Here is a 25,128-nt window from a genome sequence, read left to right on the forward strand (position 1 = left end):
GTAGAAAAAAACTGTAAAAGAAAGGACTGTTTCGCTGTAGTGGCTATGTGGAATGACTATCAAAGCTCTGAACACCACCCCTTGTCTAGTGTGGTTTGCACGTAATTTTGCAAGGCAGTGTCCGGCTTTTGAGGGCTTGAAGACTTTGGCAAGAATTAGGACCAAAGGCAGAAGAAAAAGGTGAAGACTGCACCGAATTATTTCAACACAAGCAAGTAAACGACGGGTTAGATAGTATCCTGAAGAGAGTGAATATCATCCTGGACAGGCGAAGTGTATGGGTATTAAGCACTGGTACTGGTGCGTCTGCTGCTTCTCATTATGCTACTCTCATTATCATACTGAAAGCTCACAGCTACTTGAAAACCATACTGACCTACAACCATATCCTCTTAACATAATACTTGTTTAAATGGGCAAACCTTTTGTGACTTTATTTGACAAGTTTGGAGGCGATACATTTTCTTTCACAATCTTTTGTTTTAATCTTAGTAATGCACTCCATCATAAGATGAATTAAAGAGCAGATAGATCCTTTTGGTGTGGCTCTGTGTTTTTGATTACAATGACGAAACCCATCTCTCACCAGCAGTTGAAATAGCCATTCTCTGCTAAACGGGTTTCTAGAAGGAGCTTTTGGATATCTCTGGAAAACATCGGCTTTTCATATCTTCAAAACTGTCCCATACTGCTGTTTTTTCTCTGGAGAAACATGGCGTTATCTGTCTTGATCAAACCATCCCTTGACCCCTTTCTGATCAGTGTACTGATGCTTCTCTACAGTTAGCATACTAGGAATCCCAGTCAATCAGACTCCCAGAATGGCATGAAGAACATGTGACAAAGTTACTTGGTATCATCTTACCTGGCCGCAGTTCTATGTCCTGTTGAAAAAGTGGCAGATCATTCATTCCAAACCCACATACTCTAACCCAGAACACAAACAACCAAAGGTGATCCAGCCAGAAGAACAACAGTTGACTACAGACGTTTTCAAAACTTTGAACTTGTGCCACTTCAAGAACAAAGAACAGCACATTAAATATTGGAGCTTGACTAATCAATAATCTAGGAGGTGTCCCGGCTCTGATGAAATGTACAACAAACAGAAGTGTGTGACTCTGCTTTATTCAAAGTTACATCCCAAAACACATAGAAATAGTCAAAATAAGTTCTAAACAAAAAATAAACACCTGAAAACAGCTTTATTATATGGCAGTGAGTGTGACATTTTAAAATATATTTCCTCTATGAAACCAAACTTTTTAAAGTTTGGGTAGCTGACAAAAAAAACCCATAAATGACTTTTCTAATCCCAGTTCAGAAAGTGCCAGAAAGAGACTGAAACAGAGACAGGAGGCTATATTTTTGTCTTTTATTAGGTTATAATTCGCAGAGCGTAAAATATTAAATTGCTTTTAACTTATATAATAATTAAAATACATAAAAATGAAAGCCAGAACTGAAGAACCCTGCAAATGTCAAAAAAATAAAAATAGGAAAAACAATAATTTCACCCTCCATGAAACAGAGGCGATCCCAACAGCTCCCATTTTCATATCCTCTCAGTACAGTAATTCAACATTGACCGGGACAAACCGGCAAAACCCACGCACACTTTTTGCTGTTAACTGGTCAAGTATTCATCTGAAATACCATAATCAAATTGATATATTCTTTTCATTATTATACAAGCATCTGTGCCTTTTTTGCCCCCGATTTAAAATAAAGCCCCCTAAGATAAAGGAATGAGACTTTCAGAGGGAGAAGTGTCCTTGAGAAACAAAACTGCACGTCTTAATGATTCCGTGGGCTTCCCAGCCCCCTCCTTTCTTGCCGTCTTGCCCTCTCCTGCTTCCCTGCTGCCACAGAGGCCCCCTGCGGGCGTGCCGGTGGTGCAGCTCCCAGCACCAGGGGAGAAGGTGTATGAGTGAGCAGACAGTGCCATGTCCTTGTCCGGCGCCTGCGTCCGCGCTCAACAGGAGCTCCCGTCACAAGTCACAGGTGAGGCAGCGTCAACGTAACAGCGAACCTGGCGGGGAGAGTCCCGTCTACGAGCCTCCCGACTCTTTCCGTCCCTTCTCCCTTCTGTAGTTGAAGCGATTTCTCATCCCACGAATCTCCTACCCTTGGATGATCTGATGGAATTCTCATCTCCCCGCCACCCCCACTGCCTGAACAAGTGGACTGGCCCTTCAGCGGCTGACCCTCCCACACTGAGACGACGGCTCAACCATCTGCCTTAACAGGGGTGACCAGGTCGCTTCTTTACACAACTTTACAAGAGTCATAATGCCAATAACGTAAAACTGACGGCTTTCAAAGTCATGTCTCTGGCTAGCCGGACTCTTGCTCTCTCTCAGGTTCTGAATGGGATGACCTCTAACTAGCGTTTGCTTTATTAAGAAGAAATCACACAAGGGCAGAAGCCTCACTGGAGACAGGACAGTAACCATCCCGCCCACCCCCTCCCAGAACTGGGATTATGCAAAAAAAAAAAAGCTATTATAATTAAAAAGTCACTCTTCCTTTTTCTTGTTTTTTCTCCCCACTATTGTTTTTAGATTGTTACAGAATACATTAAAAGTGGTGACACCACCAACCTAATATGCGTATGAGGAGAGAGGGTTGAAAAGGAGGGAATGGAAACACTCCCGAAAAAAAACAATAAAAACGTGGAAAAAAAAAGATCAAATAAAACAAAAGACGTGGTTCGTTCCTAGTTACAGGGCAGAGTAGGCAGGCAGGACTGCCTCAGGGAAACCCACACCAGTTCCTGCAGGAGTGGAGATCTGCTGCTCGCTCAGTCTTTATGTTTGTTTCGCTATGTTCTTGATTTCGAAGCTCTAGTGTCCTGCTTTCCCCTCCTCGCTCTGCCCTCGCGGTCCGTTGTCCCCCCACCAGCGCGGCGGCGGCGGCGAAGGCGGGCTCATCTCTCCTTGACGTGGTTCTGTGCCGCGGCCACTGGCGTACAGAGGACCTCCGTGAGGTCGTCCATGATGGAGGTCTCCTTGGGGTCCACCAAGTTGAATTCCCTTATAAACACGACGAAATGTGTGTAGAGAGTGTTCAAGTGTCCCTGCAGGTCCAGCGCCACAGTCTCCTTAAAGTGGGCCCAGTAGATATGAGCCAGCACGTGGAAGAGGTACTTGCAGATCTTCTTTACTAGAGACTCGAAGGAGTTGGGAAATTCCTTGCCTGCAAAGGGGAGGTAAAGAAGACAGAAGACGTCTTTTAAAATGGCAGCAGATCATACAGAACCAGTATCTATTCAAGATCCAAAGAGAAAATCCAAAGCACAGCTATGCAGAATTCCGATTGAAGGTCCTTTTGGGATCGGACATGAGAAACTTCCATTGTCGTTGTCTGGTAAATTGAAGCTTCTTCACATTTTGGACAACTCCTGGACTTTCATCAAGGATAAAATGAATATGCTAGACTCTTCCTCTGTCCTTACTTTCACAACAAAAAAACAGGTTAGATTTATTTACTTGTAAATAACTTAATTCTATTTTCAAAGATGTATATGAGAAAACAAATAATACATTAAATATAGAATTCATTTGGTTGCATTGTGAGTGTTTTAAAGAGGTATGGCTATGATAGTGTTGAACCTAAGAAAGAATCTCACATTTAACATGTCTATTTCTAAATGATCTGATTCATAAACTCAACACAGAAACAAAGCAGCTCTGCATTTAGACATTAGGGGGCACTCTCACCATTTAGTCATGATTTTGGTCAACTTTCCAGTTGCATTCAGAAAAGAAAAATGTCGTCACCATTACCTCCTCATTCATTTAGAAATAGTCCCGTCACCTACGTTAACCTGTTTGTCCTGCAAGACTGGAACTTACCTAAGGTCCTCTGCCAAAAGCAGAACAACGATTTGAAAAAACAATACAACTGAATACAGCTTTTGACTTGCGTTTAAGGCTGGTGTTGATAAATCTTGAAGCAAGTTGTCATTCATTTTCTTGACGGCGTCGCCCAACACCTGCTGTGTGTCCCTGCTGGAAGTCGCTCACTCACCGTACTTCGTCGGGAAGATGTCTTCGTCCGTCACCAGCTTCTGGACCAGACTCATGACAAAGTCCACGTACTGCGGGCCTGTGCACTTCGTCTTCTTCCCCCGCTCGTCATACCAGTAGTATTGTCTGTGGGGGCAGAGGAGGGGTGAGTCCAGGCTTTCACTCCTGAGTCCCAACAGTCCCAGATCAAGTGCTCACGTCCGCGACATTTATTGCTGGGATAAAACTACAGTCAGTGGAGTATCAAACTGTACACATGTAGCCTCGGCCTTTTCTGTTTGGTGATATGCCTGCTCATTGTTGCCTCTCATTAAGCAAAAGCTACAAGACAGGAAAGTACAAACAGACCTACGCTTCTTAACCAAAATGTCCCCGCACACAAAGCACACAAATGTCCACCTGCATTGCCGACTCTTCTTTCCTTATGCGACAATGGCGAGGTTGATGCTTACAATACAAACGGACGGACAATCTAGACGGATAAAAATTCCAATGACCCTTTCCAAAGTTTTTTCCGTGGTGATCATTAACCTTCTCAGATACGCACCAATAGAACTACTGTAAGTGTGAAAATCAACCTTTTGAATCAGATACTGTTTCCCCTTCCATACAATAAGCACAGTTCTTGGAATCTGACCTCCCGAATGACTACAGTACCCAAGGCATTTGGTTTTCCTGCATACTTAAAAGTTTAGGTGATGGCTGACTAATTTCCTGCATGATTTTCAGTAGAAGCCTTAGGCACTGAGCAGTGAGAGCTCTGCTGGTGAAGGTCAGTGAAGCTGTTGCCTTTACTAAAGCCCTGGATGTTATTGAAAGAAATGGACGGTACAGACAGAGACAGAACATGTTACCCTAAAGAACAGAGCTCTTTGTTACAGGGAGATATTTAAGACTGTCAAAGAATAATAAAAACTATGGATGGAAGCATAAAAGAAAGATTCTCCCTGACAATGTAAATTGTATGCATTTGGATAAAGAACTGTACCAATGCTGTACTGTATGCACTGATTTTATTAATTATTACAACTAATTAATATGCTACTGATGAGAGATGCATCAGTTTAGATTAAGACTTTAACAACCTGATTTTAAACCCTGTTTTCTTTCAAAAAACGTCTGCATAAGGTACATGAATCAAATAACTACTTGCCACCAAATGGTCTATATGGGCCAAATGGAGTCCTCTTATGTACAGCTTCCTCTTGTTTGTAGCCATTATGACATTTACAAAGATCCTGTGCTTCCCAGCCAGAAGAATGGTTCTGTGCATAGGCAGATCACTGACTGGATCAAGCTGACTCCAGTGGTGGCTAGAACAGATCTGTTCCATTAAAACAGCCAACTGCATGCCGAGAGGGTCATGTGCTTTTCTAGCTGTTGAGCTGCAAAACGTTCATTTAATCACACTGTGGTCACATGTGGAGTCGCAGTGTCTGATGTGCACAGCACCCTAGAGCGAGTCCACAGCCCGTACCAGACCGCCAGCCAGAAGCTCTTGTGTAGGGAGTTTAGTTATGGCAACACAAATGCGGGATTGTGTTTTCAGCACTGAAGAAACCAGCCACCTACCATCTATCAGCCACCCAGTGGGAACACCCCTGCATAGTCAATGGTTTCAATACCAGGCATTGTTACAGCCACATGATCTCTGCTTTATGGTGTATTGTTTAAATTATCTAATAAGGAATGTAAAACATAAAATGGTGGGTAATTAACTGCATGTTGAAGAACAAATCTACAGTAGGAAAAAATGTTTCTGATTTAGATACATTACTGTAAAGCTCACAACGGACTCCCCACTTCATGTGGGATCTGGACTCCTTTCATCTGAGCCCAGCACACACGCAGGGAATACAGGGGAAGCAGTGCCGAGTTGCAAGAGAAGTATGCAAAGTGACTGATCTAATGCAGCCAATCCATTGTTCATAATTGGCAAACATGCTCTCCACACTAACACCGCTGACGAGCAGTCAAGCAGAGCAGGTCCTGGAAACGATAGCTAAAAGTTAACGCCTGCAATTACTTGATGAAGACATTGCTCATTACCTCTCTGGTAGTGTAGAATTCCATACTTCACATACGGAAACTGTTATAGTTAGAACTTCTGCTCTGGTGCTCCTACTTGCACTGCCTTTTGCAGAATTGCCTAGATCTATGGCAGAAGCTGTCCATTTCTTAGGATGAGATGCATAAACCTCATCTCTCCTTGGCCAGAAGCCATGCAAGTTCACGCTGGTGGTACACATTACACTTCCGATTGAATCATATTCCAAGTTTAAACAGAATCATGCCGGTCTGGTACTAATCTAATAAAGCAACTTCATTAGAAAACTACCGCACTTTCTGTTCAGCGTATCCGATAACATTAGATGTCTTAGTGTTTCTGCTCAGGGTATCTGATATGGAAGCTGCTTTGGTGAAATCAGTAAAGAAACTATCCGCTGAGGTTTTTCGATCAATAAGCTGTCATTACCAAATGAGCAAAATGGATCACATGGCATGTCCATTGCAATCTATCCGATTTCTAGAATATAACTCAATTTCAGATTTTAACCACTTTTAAATGGGGGGATTCAACAGGACGAAAAAGGACACCGTGCCATGGTGTTCCCATGGATCTGTAAGAAAGACTTGCAGATATTAACGCGTAAAATCGGGCAGAGAAGGTGGAAAGGTTTTGCTATGGAATGCGGCCACACAGATGATACTACAAGTTACCAGTTTGTTCTGCAATACAGCAAGAGCTTTTTTTATTCCCCTGAAACAAGCAAAACTCTGTGCGCGCTCTTAATGTGCCATATCATGCTTTCGTGGAGTGCGGGCTGGAGATAAGACACCCAGAGCAGCAGCTCTTTTAATTTGGGGGTTTCTGAACCACCACCCAGGCGGTCTGCATTCCTCTCCCAGCCCGCGGCATGCACGACAAGCACAGACCACTTCTATATAAAAGACGGCATACATAAGGGTGGCTTACATTTTTTTATGCCCTTTTCACAAAACTGCAAAGGTTTGCCTTTGTCACCGGGGGGCTGCATGGCAGCCTGCTGGAAGAGATAGGGATCTCGGCGGATCGTCGGATAATCCCAGCCATGAAAGAAAGGACATTTCCACGGGGACTGTACATAGTGGCCGCTGCATTCCCAGACAGATCACATTCCCAGACAAGTTTGCATGAAAATGCCCGTTAGGAACCCTTTCTGGAAATAATGCTGGTGCACATAAGAGAGGGAGCAAACCAGTTGACTGCTCCACTTTCATGGCTGTCATGTGCCACAGCTCATGCAGTGTTTGGCTTCTTAGGATCGTCTCCTAGTGTGCTCTTAATGACTGAACACTACTTTAGAGATGTATTTAAAAAAAAAACAGAAACCAGGACACAAACCAAGTGCATAATAAAATGATTATCAAAGACCAAAATGTAGGTCTTCTAAAAATTGTTCAGGACTTTGTTTCTGTCGCACATAAAAAGGAAATACTTTAAAAGGTGACATCTGCAATCAAGAGGGAGCGGAAAGTTACAGAAACCTTAGCATGTTGCACTGCTCATTCAAATAAGGAATTTCTCACCTCGGAACAATTTTATCTGCAATCTTATACACCTAGCAAGACATGTTCTAGAAAAACGCTCTGCCTCACAGCACTCCTCAGCTTGTTTTGTTTGCTGAAGACGATGTGCAGGAAGCAGGGGCTGAATTTGTGGACTATCCAGTTTTTTTTTCAAGGACACCCTCCACTGACAAACTAAAGAGAGCTAGATAAAAAAGAGAGCTTTTAGAGACCAGGCTGTTTATCCACTCTGACAGGGCAAACCAGCTATGTAAATAGTTTGAGTAAATATTTTTTTTCTGCGGCTGTCAGTGGAACTTCTGGAAAACAATTGTGACGGGAAATGTACGCGGATGACCTCATTAAGAATGTAAAAAAAAAGGTTAGAACTGAGAAGAAATGTGGTGGCTAGTGAACAAGTGATACGAGGATATTATATAGCTGTCTTTAACGTTGAGCTACAAATCAGACAAAAGTAGCTTTCACGGCTATTCTCATATGGCCTTCCCGATTTGATTAACTCAGTTCCAAAAAGACTCTTTCTGTCTATAAATACATCTCTGCCTGTGGCCGAGGAACTGAAATGAAATGTTATGAATGGCAGAGAGATCACTATGTGAGCATGCCATGCAGGAAGCAACAAGCCCGCAATCTAATTTTCAACTAAGCGATGAAGGAAAAAAAGGTAATCTGTAATCTGTGCTTTATTTTAAAGTATTTGCTACTAGAGAGGTCTGTCTACAACAGCAGTGTTCAGAAACCAAGGATTCACTTGGTTCACTACATCCCTTCTCCTTACACTGGTTAAATGGTTGAGTGGATATTGAAGAAGTCAGTCACAATGGAATACGTTTTTTCCATTGGAAGTTACGTTTAAAAATTGGAAGTCAATTATTTTCCCATTACATAACAACCCGATCTGGAACAAAAGCATTTAAGACGGCTTTCATGCATGGCCATCACACTAAGGAGAAGCAGACGTGCTCTTCCAACAAGCCCACTTTCAAAAGATCAATGGTTCTGCTGTGGGGCTCCACTGCGCCATAAGGAGAGCTAGATCGGACTGGAGGAGTGGCCCGTTCACCGCTGACATCACTGCCAAGCCTGCAGTGGCACAGACATCCCGGCTGCACTCTCACTGGCTTGTGGCGTCCCAGTTACAGTCAGCGACACGAACCAGCAACATCTGGGCACCAGAGAGCTCGGCCCGCGCTCTACTCAAGTCTCTTTACTGGCTAAGGCAGTGTGGAATAAGTTACACCCACGTGGAGGCCCTTTAGAGAAAGGAAGTTGAGCATTTAGAAAGATTTTCTTTTCCCTTTGATGCCAACTAGCAAAGAATCTTGTCTGGATTTCCTTAAAACACCTGTCCAAGGCCCAGAAGACGGTTGTGAGAGGGCACATTGTTAACTTGAAAGGTAGCTGTTAAGACCGTTTTGGCTACACCGACCTCGGCAGCTGAACAAAGCGGAGTATGTATCTGGCACTACAACAAAAAGCACTGCTGTGGTTTACAGTTGGCGTCTTTAATTGTAACAACAGGCTCTGGAGCTGTTTGATCGTGCCTCTCAGTGTGAAGTCCCTGGGCTGTGACTGACAGCTTGCTCATAGCTTCATGCACTCAAACCTCAAATCTGTACAACACTAAAAGAAAATATTTTCTTAAGAAATGTTTCAACTTGTCCACCTTCAGCGATATGAAGATAAAAGCCTGAAGAAGTCAAGCAGACATGATACTGATTAGCTTCTTTCTGTTTAATACAATTGGATACAGCCTGGTCTTCTGGATATGAGTAGCAGCGTTATGAGACACTGGAGGTAACCAATCTCATCCAGTTCTGACCCTGGGAGATCTGGCAGGCTGAGACAGGGCACGCATTGTAAACGAAAGAGGCCAAATTCTCTCTGCTTTCGTCATGTTGACCATTTGTGAGGATCAAAGAGTGAGCAAGAATGGAAGGATTGTTACTTTGGCTCTTTAGATGTCTAAAAAACACTCCAAATGCACCACTCCCCCCTGGGACAAGCAGGTGTACTTACGTATTGCAGGCTGTCATAGCCTGACAGGTCTCCCCGGTGCAGAACTCGGAGATTGTGCTATACTGGAGGTTGATGAGATTGAAGAAGGTTGTTGCTGCAAAAAGAGAAAAGACAGAAAAGGCCGATTAAGACAGCTGTGCAAAGCTCCTCATTTATAACACACGCCAGCTAATCCAGCCAAGCTTGCCATGGCTGGCTTCGTTCCGAACAGCGCCCAGTACGCAGTATCACTGGGAGTTTCTGAATAAGCTGGAAATGGACTCAGGTCATACAAGCACTTGTGTTAGCGTCCCAGCCTGCAGGAAACACCTCTATCAGAACTGCACAGAACTTTAGATCTAAAATCTGTTATCACACCGTACTCAGGAAGAGTCCAGACATTTCTAGGCAGAGGCTAAAATCCGGGTGCAGGCTAGTGCACAGCAAGCCGAGGCAATGGTGGAGATAAACGGGGAGAGTAAGAGGTACAGAATAAGGAGGAGTTTCCAAAACAGAGAGCCAGACAGGCGAGGCACGTAGCCGGGGGGTCACGATACTAACAAGCCAGCGGAAGTATCAACCACACAGAGACAGAGGAAGCAAGACAACATTCGCACAGGTATTACAAAATCAAGACAGCTTGCATACATTGAGATTCTGGTAGACTGAATTCTAATTGAATTCCTTTTCGTAAGCTATAAATCAAGCTTTTGCACCTAAAAATGTCCATCTCATAGAAAGATGCATAATTAACAGACAGGCTACATCCAAAGCCTACTACTCAAAGAAAGGGAACATGATTTTTAATGCTGTACTAAGCTGGGCAAACAGTTACATAAACATGTCTCAATAAACAGGGCACATGCTGTCTTTAACTAGACAATGTCTGCTGAAAGACTTTCAAGAAAGATACAACAGAAAACCGGTATTCATTTCCAAAGCCTTGGCCTGTGGGAAAATGAAATTCCAAGCAAGCATCACTAAGCTCTGCACCAGCAGTTTAGACTCGGGTGCCATTTCATTCTGTCCGTGAGAGATTTGTTTCTATGACCCAATCCCAGGTCTGTAGACACTGAAGCCTCCAGTCCTCTTGTGAACTGAGCCGTCAGCAGAATCATTGTATAATAAGCTATGCTGCATATTTCTAAAAGTATTTCAGATCCCAAAATTGAAGCTGCCTACAACATTCAGTAGCTAAAATGATACAAATGCTGATGCTTCAACTGTTCAACTATCAATATATTTATTGATCTAGCAACAAGGATTGTGTGAGCTCTGGGTTGGGAAACCTAGCGGTTGTGCGAGGGTCTTACTGTTGCTGGCTAGCCATTCGTTGAGATCGATCTCTCGCGGTAACACCACCAGCTCCTTGAGGTCGAAGTCGACGACCCGGACTTTTGTATACTCCACTTCCAAGTACTGCTTCTTCTCCTCGGTGGGCGGCTTCTTACCATTGGGCTTCGTCTTGGACTTCCTGCAGAGAACAAGGGAGAGCGAACATCAGCACAGCCCACGAGCACCGACAGACCTACTGCACTGCCCGGAAGATGGAGGATCCCAGCAGGGGACATGCTGCAATATCATTTCAACCTCTTATAATAGAACCTCTGGCCTGTTGACCCCCCTGCCATGGGACTTCAGGAGAACGCAAACAGATTATGGAAGGCTATGGCACCACAGCAACAACCATACAGCACTTCACAGGGTAAAAAACAAAAACACCCCCCAAAAAAGAGAAAAATCAAAGCAAAATACCATAAAACTGAAATAAAGAAACAAACATACAATACAAACATACACTGTATTTGTGATAGAAAACATGGAAAAGGTCAAAAAGGCCAGCTCTGAATAAGAGCCAGAGTAAACGGATATGTCTTGAGTCTAGATTTCAAAACTAGAAAACAGTTTGCACTTCTCAGAGCAGGGTGACTAAGTCCTCAATCCAAGACGCCTCACCTCTAAGAAGGTGCTACCCCAAGATGTGCCTGAGCAGAGCGCTACACAGGGGCTAATGAGCGGGGACCTGGTGTGTTTGAGCTGAACGTCTGGGCAATGGGAGCCAGTGAAGTAGAGTCAGAATCAGGGGGTGAAGTCACGAAGCCCTGAACGCGTCAGAACCGCACCTCAGCCTCCCATTCAGCACATCGTCTCGAACTGCAACGCAATGGAGACCACACTTCTGTGCCTCAAGGCAAGGGAACAAGATGGAAATCAAAACCTTTTTCATCCGCCTTTTTCATCCTCACAGACGGCTGGGTTTATCAAGCGGAGGCACATCTTCCTCTGAGACCAGCAGTCTGGTGCTCCCTCCCCCGGCCCATACTTATTCCACAAAGAGTTCAAACGAGTACAAAGAGTACACGTCTGCATCAAAAGGAGCCTGGACTACAGGACGAACAGCCATCTCGGAAAGCAAAAGCATTTCAATGACCACTCATGAACTCCCCAAGGATGACACTGCAGACTAATAACAAGCCGTTCAGTTTCTTTAGAATGAGCGATGCTTGCTGGAGGACCTCCAAGACATGATGTCATGTGACGCCATCAGACAAGCGCATTTAAGCCTCAAACATTTGATGCTTCACTGCAGTCTGACCCTCACTTGAAGCTCCTAGAAGACAGAACACCGAGCCCTGCCAACACTTGGAAACTATAGAGTAAAGCTCTGAATTGGTTTCTATGAGATCCCACTCTTAAAAATAAACAGGTCGGCACACCACAGCCCACCGAGTCCCAGTGTTCTTGAACACGGGAGGCAGGCTCGGTGCTGGTCAGCTGTAGCCTGCGTGTTCCTGTGTGGTCACTCAGGGGCTGCGCCTGGCCCTGCACATGGACACCATGTGCCTCCCCTGCAGCGGTGTCCACTCAGGAGCAAGCCTGTGGCTGTGAAGGGGCCTGTGTGCTGAGCCTTGCGCTGCTTCTAGCAGCACATTTACCAACCTGCTACTGCTGCTGCTGCTGCTTTTATGCTCATGGCAACTTTTAGCACCCAGACAAGGGGTTCTCAGTCCTGGCCCCGGTGCCCCACACACCTGCTGGGGTCTGTGCCAGCCCAGCTCCAAGATACACAATCAAACCCTTCATGGACTTGATAAGATGAAGTTTGTTCTCAGCTCTTACGCACGTTGGAGAAACAAAATGGAAACATTTCAGTAAAGCAACTTCTGCTTCTGCACACTTCACAGTAATGCTCTCTCACTGGCCTCCACTGATTTGAAAGACTGGGCCCCTGCTCTGCGCCTCGAGGTCAGCTCTGGTCATGTTGGTTCTGTAAAGGCTGGGTGCCATCGCTCCGAGTCTTAGGAACCACTGTCTCCCGAGGTGCAGCGAATGCTGACGAATAACCATGCGCATCAGCAGGTATCAATGCCTCCCTCTGTTGGGACAAACCACCACTTCATGTGTGCGGTAGTTTGGACAGGCTGGGATCTGGCAACATCTCGGGCCCAACAAAAACAAAGTAGCGTTCTGCTGCCTCAGCAAAGCCTCAGCCGGTATAAAGCAGAGTCTGTGGGCCTGGCAGACAGAGAGGCTGCCCCTGGCCTTTAAACAGCTGGCTCGTGTTATTCTAGCGGCAGGGCCGAGCCACAGCCTGCCCTTTCCACACAGAGTGGGCCCTTGTGCTGTGCAGGCTGCTGCTGTGTACACACCGCCTGGGCCCTGGGCCCAGCCTCTCCAGACAGGCACACGCTGCCCCCACCCTCCACAGCAGCCAACCAGAGCACTGCACACACACTTCCAGATCCATTACCGCCCCCGAGCTACACTCGAGGCACGTTTTACTGGTTTGCTGAAAAATATTATTTATCACCCTTTATCATTTCTATTTGAAACGAAGTTTTATTAAAAGATCTAAAAGCTAGCTTGTGTCACAGGATAATTACAGTAAACAGTCTGCCAGCTCTTCCTGGACTAGCAGAACTTGTCTGTACTCGCGTTTGCTCATGACTGATGTTGTCTGACCACAATCCTGCTTGCTTTGTTCTCTCCTGGTTAAGGCTGAATTAGCCTTTAAAGACTTAACATTTGAACAGCTGCTGACAGTTTGAGCACACACCCAGGACCCTAAGATGAATATATACAGTACAAGAGAAACAATGGAAACAAGGGCTTGGACAGGGGTCTCTGTACAACACACATCACTTCAGATATTGGAGAAGAAAGAGAAGAAAATCCCATTCTGAGTGCTTGATGGTTCCTCAGTAGGCAATAAATCAAAGCATTTCACCAGTCCATTCTTCAAAGCACATAATTTAAAAGCAATTACAATGTGCTTCTGTAGTTTGACCGACAGCAGTTGTCAGTCAGAATAAGACAACCGCCAAGAACTTCTGCTGTTGTGTACCGCAGGGTTAATGGAGAATGTGAATCTCCATAAAGGAATAATCTATAATCTTCTACTGCAAGTTTAGGAGCTATTCTGTTTTCGACACATGTTTAATAAGAAAGCTAAAGAGCATTAGCATTTCGCTGTGTGCAGTGGACTCCACTGGGGTTTAGAGGCTAGACTTGTAGTGCAGTGCTTGTGCACAGGCTGGTGTGTGTGTGGGGGTAGAGAGTCTCTCATATCATTTGGGACGCGATACTCTCCAGTGTAGACACTGGAGCTCAAAAATGTTGAAGTAGGATGGTTTTCCCACATCCCCGAGACTTCTGATGGTATACCATCTGTTCCAGAACATTTTCCATTTTTCAGGCTAAGGTCTTACCAAGTTTCTCTTTGATACAGTGCCAAGACTGTACAACAAAGGCAGCTTTCAATCACATCAAGGGTTGTGTCCAGACCACAGTTTCCTGGGAGAACAGTTCTGAATAATGTTTGACCCACCATACATGTTCCATTTCTCTGGATCATTTTTTCCCCAATCTTTGATCATACTTGCCTCTTACATTATATTGGTTCAATCTGAAAGCTCCACGAACGGCAGCCAGTAGCTGGGGGTACAGCGTCTGGTACCAACTTTCCCCCTGGATACTCTGAATGCTAACATTTTCCAACTTGATACATGCGTGAAAATCGTCTTGATTCCTCTGGAGTCAAGTCGCACAGCTTTCTGGGAAAATATTAATGGACAGAGACCCCAGTGCAAAGGTCCCTGATTGTGCTCACATTCCCTTTGTACTATTTGATGTGTAATATTGTATATTACTGTGCAATAATACGCTATATTACACATCAAAGTGTATAAAGGCTTGGAGATGCATGCCCAATGGATCACAGAGGCCTTCCAAAGGGCCTTGTCTACGGTGGCCTGGCCTTTGATAAGTCAGACACCCCTAACTACAACTGAAAGGCATGAGCTAAAAAGGCATCGGGGCTCTGGACCGACGACAGAGTGTACAGCTGCTGGAGGAACAAACTCACGGAAGCACGTCGGAGGAGCAAGAACAAACAGCTGCTATCGGCAGAGGACAGGTCATTGCCCCAACTCGAACGGAGTCTACAACACTTGAGAATTCAACAGCGCCAGATGTAAGCGTGGCTGATGCTGCATCGACCATTTCTGAGCAGGACTCTCGGCATGAGAGCTACTTTCTCTCAACTAAAGCCGGGCAATGTTTCTTCTCCCCTGAAGGTGCAGATCCAAGGTAGACATAAGGGTAATTAAGAGCACAGGAGCTCAACCCTCTTAACTGTTCCCACAATGCACCCACTCAGGGAGGGTTTCTGCACTATGCAGGCTAGCTGCAGGTGTTCCAAGACTAAATTTCTATGGCTACCACACAAAAAAGGTGCTGCAGGTTTTACCTTTGACTAATCCAACCAGTTCAACAGGTTGTGAGCAGGTAATGCTTTTCTTAAACGTTTCTCTTTGCTTTAAGGATAAACACATTTTCCTTCAAGATCAATTCTGACTAAATACAACCACTTCTATTTCTAAAATATAAACTGTTTTCTTTATTACGAGAGATGTAAGTGAATAAAAACCTTTGCATTTAGTTTATATTCATAGCAATCTAATTTAACATCTATTGTACCTGATCAGGGGATACATTTAACTTTTGTTTTCTTAGCTTTACCCAACTCGCAGGTATTCCTGTAAAAGTGTCCGTGCACCTTTATCATATTATGTGCTTAGGTTTTTAAAAGAACAATGTACTGAATTGTGCAAAGGTGCTACATGGTTAACTAGATCACAACCTGCTTTCTGCTGTGGCCAAAACACCAATGAAAGGCAACAAAACAGCTACAGCTTGAAAACAGCCACCATACACCACACTGGATTCCACTTTACTGCTTTTACTGCTGTGTTACAAAGCAACATGAAGATCACAGAGTCCAACTGCCAGTTTCGTTTTGAATTGGAACAGCCCCATTCTCTTCCCAACTGCAGGGGTTGTTTGAGGATACTTCCCCTCTCAGAGTACTTTTATAGTGCTTTGTTAACCCTGATTTCCGGCCTCTGTTTCCACACCCTCTATCAAAACAGATTAATTCCCCTGCTGTGTTCTGGGCCTTTTCCTTCCCTGCTTATTCACATAAAACACTCTTTGGTCTTACTGATTCAGTAAACACGGGATTCTTTTCTGGAGCTGATAGAATTATCCCTATGTGCTTGCCAGGGCCTGAAAAGCTCAAAAGAGGAAGAGAGCCGGGGGAGGCTTTGTCAACAAGTCAGGTCAATGCAGAGCCTGCAGGACCGCATGGCACGCGGAGGGATTTAAAACAGATATGGATTAAAAGTGAGGGAACGACTGTATTTGGCAAGGTATGCCTTGTTATTGGGCATGGAACCTCTGCTATGCAGCTTGCACCAGTCCTGGAAACCTTGAGCTCTCATGGGAAATGGAATGTTGAATTCCAGTTATGTTCATGGCAACAAACCAACCTCTCCCACCATAATAACAGGGACGTTCTGCTCTCTGTGGCACAAATCTCACATGCTTGGTTGAAAGCTCTCATTGTAAACTGTAGAACTTTGATATGCTGGATATGATGTCTTTCAAAACACCCTTCCACTCCAAGCACTAAAGATACCTGGACAGCTGCTGCATCCAGCTGGTAGAGCTATCAGACTATCAGGAATTGCTGGTGCCAGCTGGAAACAGTAGCCCTGAGCAGCTCAGCTGCGGAGAAACAGTCTGCAAGCGGCTCCCACAGTCATTAACCAGGAGTGGGTTAACCCTGATTGAGGACCACAGCTGAGGCCTGCCAGTAACCTTACGCCCTAAAACCTTCAGTGCACCGAGACTACACCCCCATTAGAAGTCATAGCCCTGACAGGTGTCAAGAGCTCTAGAAATGCATCACTTCCACACAAGAAATAAGAACTTTGTTTATTGGGGAAAAGACCAAACTCAGCACAGGAAAGCAGTGGTTTTCCTTCACGTTGATTTATTTATAGCTTGACAGATCCCAGAATACTGACCTCAACAATGTTTCATTGTACTACATTTCTTACTGGCCCTAGACTTCACTCTGGGTGTGAAAATACTCTAAGGATCAGGCTTACTCCATATTGCAATAAGGCTTGTGTGATATCCCAGGATATCTGTAAATTCCTCCCAGCGTCCTTGTCTTCATGCTTTGCTAGTAAGCAACACTTTATATCTCGAGTCCTACAAACACTACAAAACCAGAGACACTAAGTGGGCTGGACTCCAGGAAGGACAGAAACTTGATTTATGGTACAGGGGAAAAAGAGAAAATGGATTCAGGACACAAAGGCTGCATAGATACTTGACTGTGCTTTCCATACACTGCATGAGATAAACCAGGAACGTCAACGTGATCTGCTATTCAGATTCAAGTACTGAGACCTAAACACAGGCAAACTGGAACGTGTCTAAATGATGAGGATTAAGTTTTTTAGGATCGTGAAAACCAAGACCTACTGATTACATTTCGACTGACAAAGGGGTCACTCACACTTCTGCCAGGAGACTGGAATAAGTCCAGATCCGTATCAAGATGAGACTGGTATGCTGCTGCCTGAAAGAAGGCTGTAGCACTTTAACGAAACATTCACACCGAACCTCTAATGACTGGGGAAATCTGCAATTCTATACACTGGGAACACTATCAATGGCTTTGAGATCTCTCCGAACCCTTACACCTCAGTAACACCACCACCTACCAACTGGTTTTGAAGCATCACAAGCTAAAATCTAAAACTTATTTTTGTTGTATGCTCTGTTCAATATACACAGGTGGGAAAGTTTAGTCAGGTTTAACCATGCCTCAAGTTCTAGTTGTTCAAACTTGGAACACATGCTAGACTGTTTTCAACATGTACCATTGTACTGCATTGGAATATCTTTATTACAAGTACACTTTCATGGTCGCCAGGACCTCTTCTAGTGTATATCATAACAAAAAAACACAGCTTGCACCTCTGCAGAGCAGATGCTACTCCTAAGGGAACACACATTAACACACACACACAGGCATAAGCTGTACACATTCCATTGGGATTAGGGCAGCTTTCCCTGCGTGCTCCATCCTGTCTATTTCATGCGCCAAGAGCTCTGGAATTCAGCCTATAACTTCCACCCCTTCGTGTACTGCAGGGCTAGGAAACCAGGCGCACAGCACTGCAAAGGCATCGCGCCTCCCAGCACGTACGTCTGGAGCTTTGGATGGAGACTATGGTAAGCATCTCTTTGGATGCATATAACCACCATCTATATTTTTAGTCATACCTCTGCAGGATCCCTTTTGTAGTTGGGATCCCAATGGAAACTTCTAAGCAAAGAAAGTTGTGAGGCCTGCCTTCACAGAGATCACTGGCAAAAACTGACATTGCAATACACAAATCTTTCAGTGTTTGAAGTCACAGATGTCTTAACAAAACGTTATAGTCCAGCATAATTTATATATATATAGCATAATTTGCTTGTGCACTTCTTCAAAGTCAGAGAACAAGACGTTTATCCTCTTCAGCTTTCCTAAATTTGCCACTTATGTGCTGCAAGTCATGACTTGCCCTACAAATGCTCCTTAAACCGCTGGAAAACCTGCCAACTCATGCCAGGGAGGTGCAACAGACTGGACCAGGGCAAACTTAAAGGTGAAGGGCAAACCTTCAGCTGAGAAAGTGGAACATTCAAAAGCCTGGGCAGCGTACTCCTAGGCAACTTGCTTTCAACTCTTTATTCCCTTTCTGTCTCAAAGGCTCCAGTTCCAACATCATTGCTCGATGCAAACTGCATGTAACAGAAGGAGACCAACTGTGCTCTCATCACGTCATCTTAAACTGCGACCCAAACCAACACCAGTCAACACGCGTAGCTCAGCTCACGTATTTTAACCGAGTGTGGCACAGGAGACCACTGGCTCACTGGCACTGGCACTGGATCCCTCTTCGGGATCGTCCTGCCTGAATTTTCCATTCCTAGCCCAGCACCCTGCCGTACAGCCTGGCTTCCTCAACCTTCCAAAACCACTCCCACTGTTGCGATGGCTCTGGCCTGTGTTCTGGTCTGGAGGCATACAATGCCTTTTATGGCAAAGATCTCTCCGTGAGAGAATTTACCAAGAGCGGGCAGTGTGTGTGTGTGTGTGTGTGTGGGGGGAGCTGTGGGACTGCTGGCAGCGTGCAAGTTTTCTTTTTCTTAAAATAAACTAATAGCAAAGGAATTTGCTTTATATCATGCACTAGCGAAGGGGTTGGTGCTCCAAAACAAGGGGAGAAGTGGAAAATGACTAATTTAAGGTTCTCTGGTGCACAGCCAGACTTTATAAAAAAAACAGTTGAGGTTTTCAAAGAAGTTGCTATTTTAAGTCCTTTTGCGTAAATGGGCATTTTTTGTAGGTGCCCTTCAATAAATCATTTGTTCAGGACTAGAACCATATGCAGGTGAAGAAAATGTCTATGTAGAAAATATTTATGGAAACAAGATGCTTAAAGAAGAAAGGATTTTCCCTTTTTATGGTTCTGTAATAATTCATGAAACGCAGGGAACAGCAATTTCCAAGAAACTCACATCCACCTGTGGGTTATCTTCAATTTTTGCTATAAAGATCCACCTAAGGGATCCTGAATAACAAGCCTCTGAAGTAGAACACAAGTTACTAACGGAGTGATAAGGCCGATTTATTGCAACACAGCCCTGCAGGTTATCATCCTTCACCAGCTCATTACAGAGTAATGTAACCCCTCTCAGTAACAACACAAAGCCCCCAGCTCCTAGACACTGCGTGTCAGCCTGGTGGCCGTGGCTCAGCCCTCCCGCGGGCAGACTGCAGGTGCGCCCAGACCTGCCACATTCACACTCATCACCCCCACACAGGTGAGCGCCCCCGGCGTGGGGGGGGGAATGACCACCAACATGACGCAGCCTCCTCCCTGTAATCGAGCTGCTCGAACCCGACGCCTGAAGGGCCCGCCCGCAGCTATACCCCGGAAGGGCCAGCGGTACGAACACAGATGGGAACGCAAATAAGCCAAAGCGCCCTGACCCTGGAAAGGAAACTTGGCAATGCCACAATAATTTAAGCGTCTAAAGTAAAAGTACAAATGATAAGCAGACAACCTCCTAATATAGACCACAACCCTGGCTAGCGAGAAGATGTCTGCAGGCTCCTGCGTGCAGGGGGCTTGCTGGTACGCGCCCAGGGACCCTGTGTGCTTGCGGCCCCTGCCCGGCCGCACCGAAACCTGCTTGCGGCCGCTCCCGGCGGGGCTGGCAGACGCACAGAGGCAACCAGATCTCCTGCTAACCTCACAAAGTCTAGGCACAGAAACCAGGTCCTTCCCTTCTAAACCCTCTCGCCAACGAAGCGAACAAAAAGCACCGGGGAGAAACGTTATGCAGGCTTGGCTTGGCTCTGGTTTGAATAAATGAGCTATTTTAACATCATGCCGAGAATGTTGGCTTAAAATAAGGTCTCAAAACCAGCAATCACATGGAGGTGCAGTGCAAACCTGCCCGCGATGCCTTTATGGGTTTAACACACTGTACTATTTAATAACACTATAAGAGACCTGCATTGCCGTACAAAATGACTGGAATTTAGCTCTAATCTCTACCTACCTCTAGAGACCTCATGTCAAACGGTTTGAAGACAACCAGCTTTCAAAGGCTTGGATGAAAATGGCATTTTAATTGTTTTAAAACACGTGTGCTACTTCATGTTGGAACTACGTAGAAGAACTATTGCTAAAAGTTAAGACAAGCAGTGCTTTTTCAGGGCATAATAAATACCTTGCATTATTCACAGAAATAACAAGGGGGGGCTGAATTACCCTACTTCAAACCTGTCTGCACAGCTGCTGGACTCAGGGCGACCGCCTCCTGTTATCAAAACACTGGAGAGGAAAACTAAGCTTTGTTTCCAAAGCAGGGCTAGCTCAACAGTCACCTCTAACAATCACTTTCAGCGCAAGATGCCCCTTTGCGGTCTGTTGTCCAGTGACTGAAAGCAAGCACGTCAGCGCTTCTCTCTCTGCTGCGAGTCCACTAACAGCGCCTCTGACCAGTTCCCACTGGGGGACCCAGTCGGCGTCGCAGAGCGAGGCACCGACTGTCAAGAAGAGCACCAGCCTGCAGTACATGCGTGCCAGTTCTACGTGGAATTAGTTGAGCAAAATCGCACACTGAAAATATGCTTCACTGCCTAAAATGTATGAGAAAGCACAATAACCCAGATTCCTCGGTTTATTACTATGTCATGCAATCTGTAGCAACTGGCCATTATTTTCTGCCTGTGGCGTCCACCAACCCTGCAGATTGCAAAACCTGACCTGAAGCAGAAAGTAGACTGAGAGAGAACTTGACCGTGAGCATATGGCCATAATTAATTCAGTCTGAGGCTCAAAGGATCACGTCCAATAACTCAGCGTCAAGGGGACTCACTTCAACACTGTCTGGAGCTCACAATGAGCCCTGCTTTCTTCCAGGGCATTTGCTACTGTAAGGTCTGACAGGACATGTTTTGGAGCCATCATGAAGTGTTGCAGCTCTTTTTGTTCTGTTATTAAATAATGCATGTATACATTACAGCCTGGCATGTGAAGAGACAGATCAGTGCTGCCAATATGCTGTTTTCTTCTGCCTTAAATTAGGGCTTTCTGTTCATGACTCAAGTATAGCCAACAGCTCTATGTAATATAACCCTGGAAATGTCACAAAACCTATTTGAATTATTATTTTAAACAGGGAGTGCCTCTAAATTCTGGTCTATAAGGCTGATGAATGGGACGGTGAGCACAGCTGTATTGAGTTCAACAGTACTGTCCTGTGCGTCAAACTGTTTCTGGTCAGTAGTGTCCCAATATTGTAAGAACTCTGAGGCACTGTCACAGTGTCTAAAATGTACACACAGAAATCAGGGCAGGATACAAAGGCACAATCTAAACACCAGCTGAAAACGAATGAGACATAATTGCTTTTGGAACTGACAACACTTTAATAACCACAGATCCAGTTAAATTAGTGTCACTTTTTTCAACATTTGTTCGATTGCTCATAACAATGTGAATTCACTGCCATAATTTTTTAACAATTCTTAAATTTGCCCATTCCCCAGATGATTGTTTTATCAGTACAACCACATTGCAAACAAACTCATGTTATAAGCTTGTGACTTGCCGAGAGGAGTGCAGGGTAACACTGGTTAGTTTTGAACAGCCGCACTTCACAGCCCTTCAGGAATCCGCAACAGGGACAGTACTTGGGTCAGCGCTTGCCAAGAGTTTGGCTCTTCCCAACCCTGTGCTCTGGGCCTCAGTAATTGTCATCTACGTGCCCGTTATAGAAACACTCCGAATAAGACTTTCCCCCAAAAGCCACAAACTGCCAAACACCAGCCCCAGTTAATCCAAGGTTACTATTATGCTGCTAAAAACGGGGTGGATGATGTCCAAAGGTTCTTGTAGGGAAGTGAATGGGACGGAAGACTCTCATTCTCTTTCATTATACAACAGGCTCCCCGTGATGCATTTTCTCAAATAACCTCTTGTCAGAGAAACAGCATGGAGGCCAGGGCTCTCCTTAGCCTCACTATGCACAGCATTTCGTTATTAACACACTCTTCCAGGATTCACAACACATTCCTCACCAACAAACCAACAAGCTTGTCAGAACTGAATTCTGCCTCATCCAGTATATTGCTCACTGGTATAGGCCAGTGGTTATATAATGAGGATTCTAGGCTTCTGGTTGCTACACCTGGGAAGGCACACATTTCTGCTTGAGGTCTCAGCTGGGAACCTCAACACTGACACAGGAGTGATTCAGTTTGCTTATGCCTCCCAGCTGTAAGATCAGTAGGAGGTGGCTGCCCACAGCCTGCTTGTATTAGGGCTGTGGAGCATTCCCATTACCCACCTTCAGGGATAATTCATCTGCACTGGACTCCGGGGAAGATCAATGCAGAGAAACCGACAAGCAGCCACTTTCTGTTCTGGCTCAAGCACAACTCCAGAAGCTAGCGAGTATGTGCCATATTCCCTCTCCTGGTAAATTGTACCCGGAAGCACACATTGTTAAGGACTCCTGGGGTAAAGACCGGGGCGCGATCAACATCTGAATACCTTCCGGGCTAGCGAGAGAGGCCTGGGGCAGCATTCACAAAGCCAGGCCCACCCCACACAGCGCGCTCCAGCTGTTCTCAGCCCTGTTTGCCACGTTTTGATCTCCTTGACTCCTCTCACCGGCACTCCACTCCTTCCTGTATATCCCCATCGAGCCTTTATGATGATAACAAGCGACTTGCCACTTAGCAGGTCTTTCAGGCAAGGGGACACCAGGGGGTGGACAGCGCATCGACAGCAGCCACATTCACTTGCGGAAGAACCTGGCTTCGCAGCTCCCATGCGGAGGACAAAGCCCACAGCAACCTGCTCATGGTGACACACAGCAGGCTGAGGGCATCCCTGAACTTTCCACTAATCAAAATGTCTCCGGTCTTGCAGTGCAGCAGGTTGACTTGAATGTGGGAAGCATGAGATGCTCCCCATTCACTCATATAAAGCAAGGTTTCCTCTTTCCTACAATGCTCAGATTCCACCATAAAGCATTCATTCCAACTCCAAGGTGCAAGACTTGCATTTCTTCAGCAGTGGTGCAAACCGGAGCCCTGACCTGCTCCTCACTAAGCACTGCTCAGAATCCACCACTCGAGCCGACACGCTCACACCAGACTGACTGGAATGGCTTCCAGATAAGGGGCCCGAGGAGACGCACTGCCGCAGAGTCTACACTCCCAAGCCATAATCGCTGAAAGGCAACCAACCTGACTTAAGTAAAAGGGCAAGTCAAGGAGACCAACTCATCTGTCTCTAAATGCTAACTTGGCAGCAGGTCTAAAAAGAAAATCAGCACTCTATTCTGAATAAAAGAACTCAACTCCTCCCGTGGAAAATCTGAGTTTTTCAGGGATTTAAAAACATAGAAAAGCAATCCCTAGGTAGAGCAAACAGATTAGTTTTAATTTGAGATGGTTAGAGCACATCCTGGATGTGTTCGGGGGATCTGAGCCTTAAATCCTTAAAACCCTGGGCACGCAATTCAAGGAACCAGCAGCATGAATACCACAGGACACCCTTTCACAGCAAGTACCAAACTTTCACAAGAAATCTAAATATTCTAGCACATTTTAGGTTCCCACACCAGAAACTACAAAGAACATTATAGCAGCTGAAACTTAAATATGAATACGGATACAGCCCTGCTAACCTTAATGAGGACAGAACAGACAACTGCACATTGCAGAGACAGTATCCTGAAGAAGGGACACCTGAAGAAGGCTTTTCTTCTCTTTTCAGCAGGGAATAAACCTCTACTTGTTGCTTAGTATCCGAATTGTACAACTGGCTGACTTCACAACTCTGTAACAACTGTAAAAATTACTTCTGTAAAAAGAAAAAGACACAAGAGTGTCTTAACACTGTAAAGAAATAATGCCTAAAGAAGTGTAAGACCAATTGGCTCAAATTACATTGGTTTGCAGAGGACCACTGACCTATCTTAGAATAAGAAAAAAGATAACACAAACATTTTAAATTGGGGAAAAAATGAAGGCTATTCCAGCTGCTCGCTTGGTTTTTAAAGCTGCAGTACGTCTGTCGACTTTAGTTTCCAACAAACATCCGTCCTTTCAGATGAAACTATGCAGGTCTGTCTGGAGCAAGGCGTGCGTTCTCAGAGGTAAGCGCACTTTTCCAGTACGAACTGCCCAGAGACCGGACTGCCCCACCTGAAGCCGAAACCACCTGAAGCCAGAGGCTTGGGGCGATAAAAACACCCGCAAACCGGCCCCGGCGCGGCTACCTGTGCTGTTGTGAACGCGTGAGGGTATTTCCTTTCCGTGTCCACACCAAGTTTCTAACGACAGTCAACGACAGAAGAACGAATCGGGGAGTGTTGTGGATTTAAAAAAAAAAAAAAGTGACAATCGCGACGAAACATTTCAAATAAGGAGGTGTTGCTTAAAGAGCCACCACAACTCCAGGGGGAAAGACTTTGGTTCACTGTACAAATCAAAGGGCAACAACAGCTACCGAGCTGCTTTCGCTATGATGTACAGCGCAACTCGAACCCAAACATGGAAAAATATCCGCGCATACTACTATTTCCATATAAA

At 45.1% G+C, this 25,128-nt stretch overlaps 1 protein-coding gene across 4 annotated transcripts in view; it reads right to left on the reverse strand.

The window, feature by feature from the left end:
- Positions 1-1,361: 1,361 nt before the first annotated feature.
- The window catches only part of mob2a (MOB kinase activator 2a), a 90,178-nt gene continuing 66,411 nt past the window's right edge, over positions 1,362-25,128 (reverse strand). For all 4 annotated transcript variants that reach the window (XM_088934668.1, XM_088934666.1, XM_088934667.1 and 1 more), the window contains 4 exons: positions 10,913-11,073; positions 9,621-9,714; positions 4,033-4,157; positions 1,362-3,198 (listed from right to left, as the gene is read on the reverse strand). In XM_088934668.1, the coding sequence (XP_088790794.1) occupies positions 2,930-3,198; positions 4,033-4,157; positions 9,621-9,714; positions 10,913-11,073 (649 nt within the window). In that variant the 3' untranslated portion in view covers positions 1,362-2,929. The remainder of the gene's footprint in view (positions 3,199-4,032; positions 4,158-9,620; positions 9,715-10,912; positions 11,074-25,128) is intronic.

Source organism: Atractosteus spatula, chromosome 16 (genome assembly GCF_055471065.1).
Source record: "Atractosteus spatula isolate fAtrSpa1 chromosome 16, fAtrSpa1.hap1, whole genome shotgun sequence".
In the NCBI taxonomy this organism is placed as follows: domain Eukaryota; kingdom Metazoa; phylum Chordata; class Actinopteri; order Semionotiformes; family Lepisosteidae; genus Atractosteus; species Atractosteus spatula.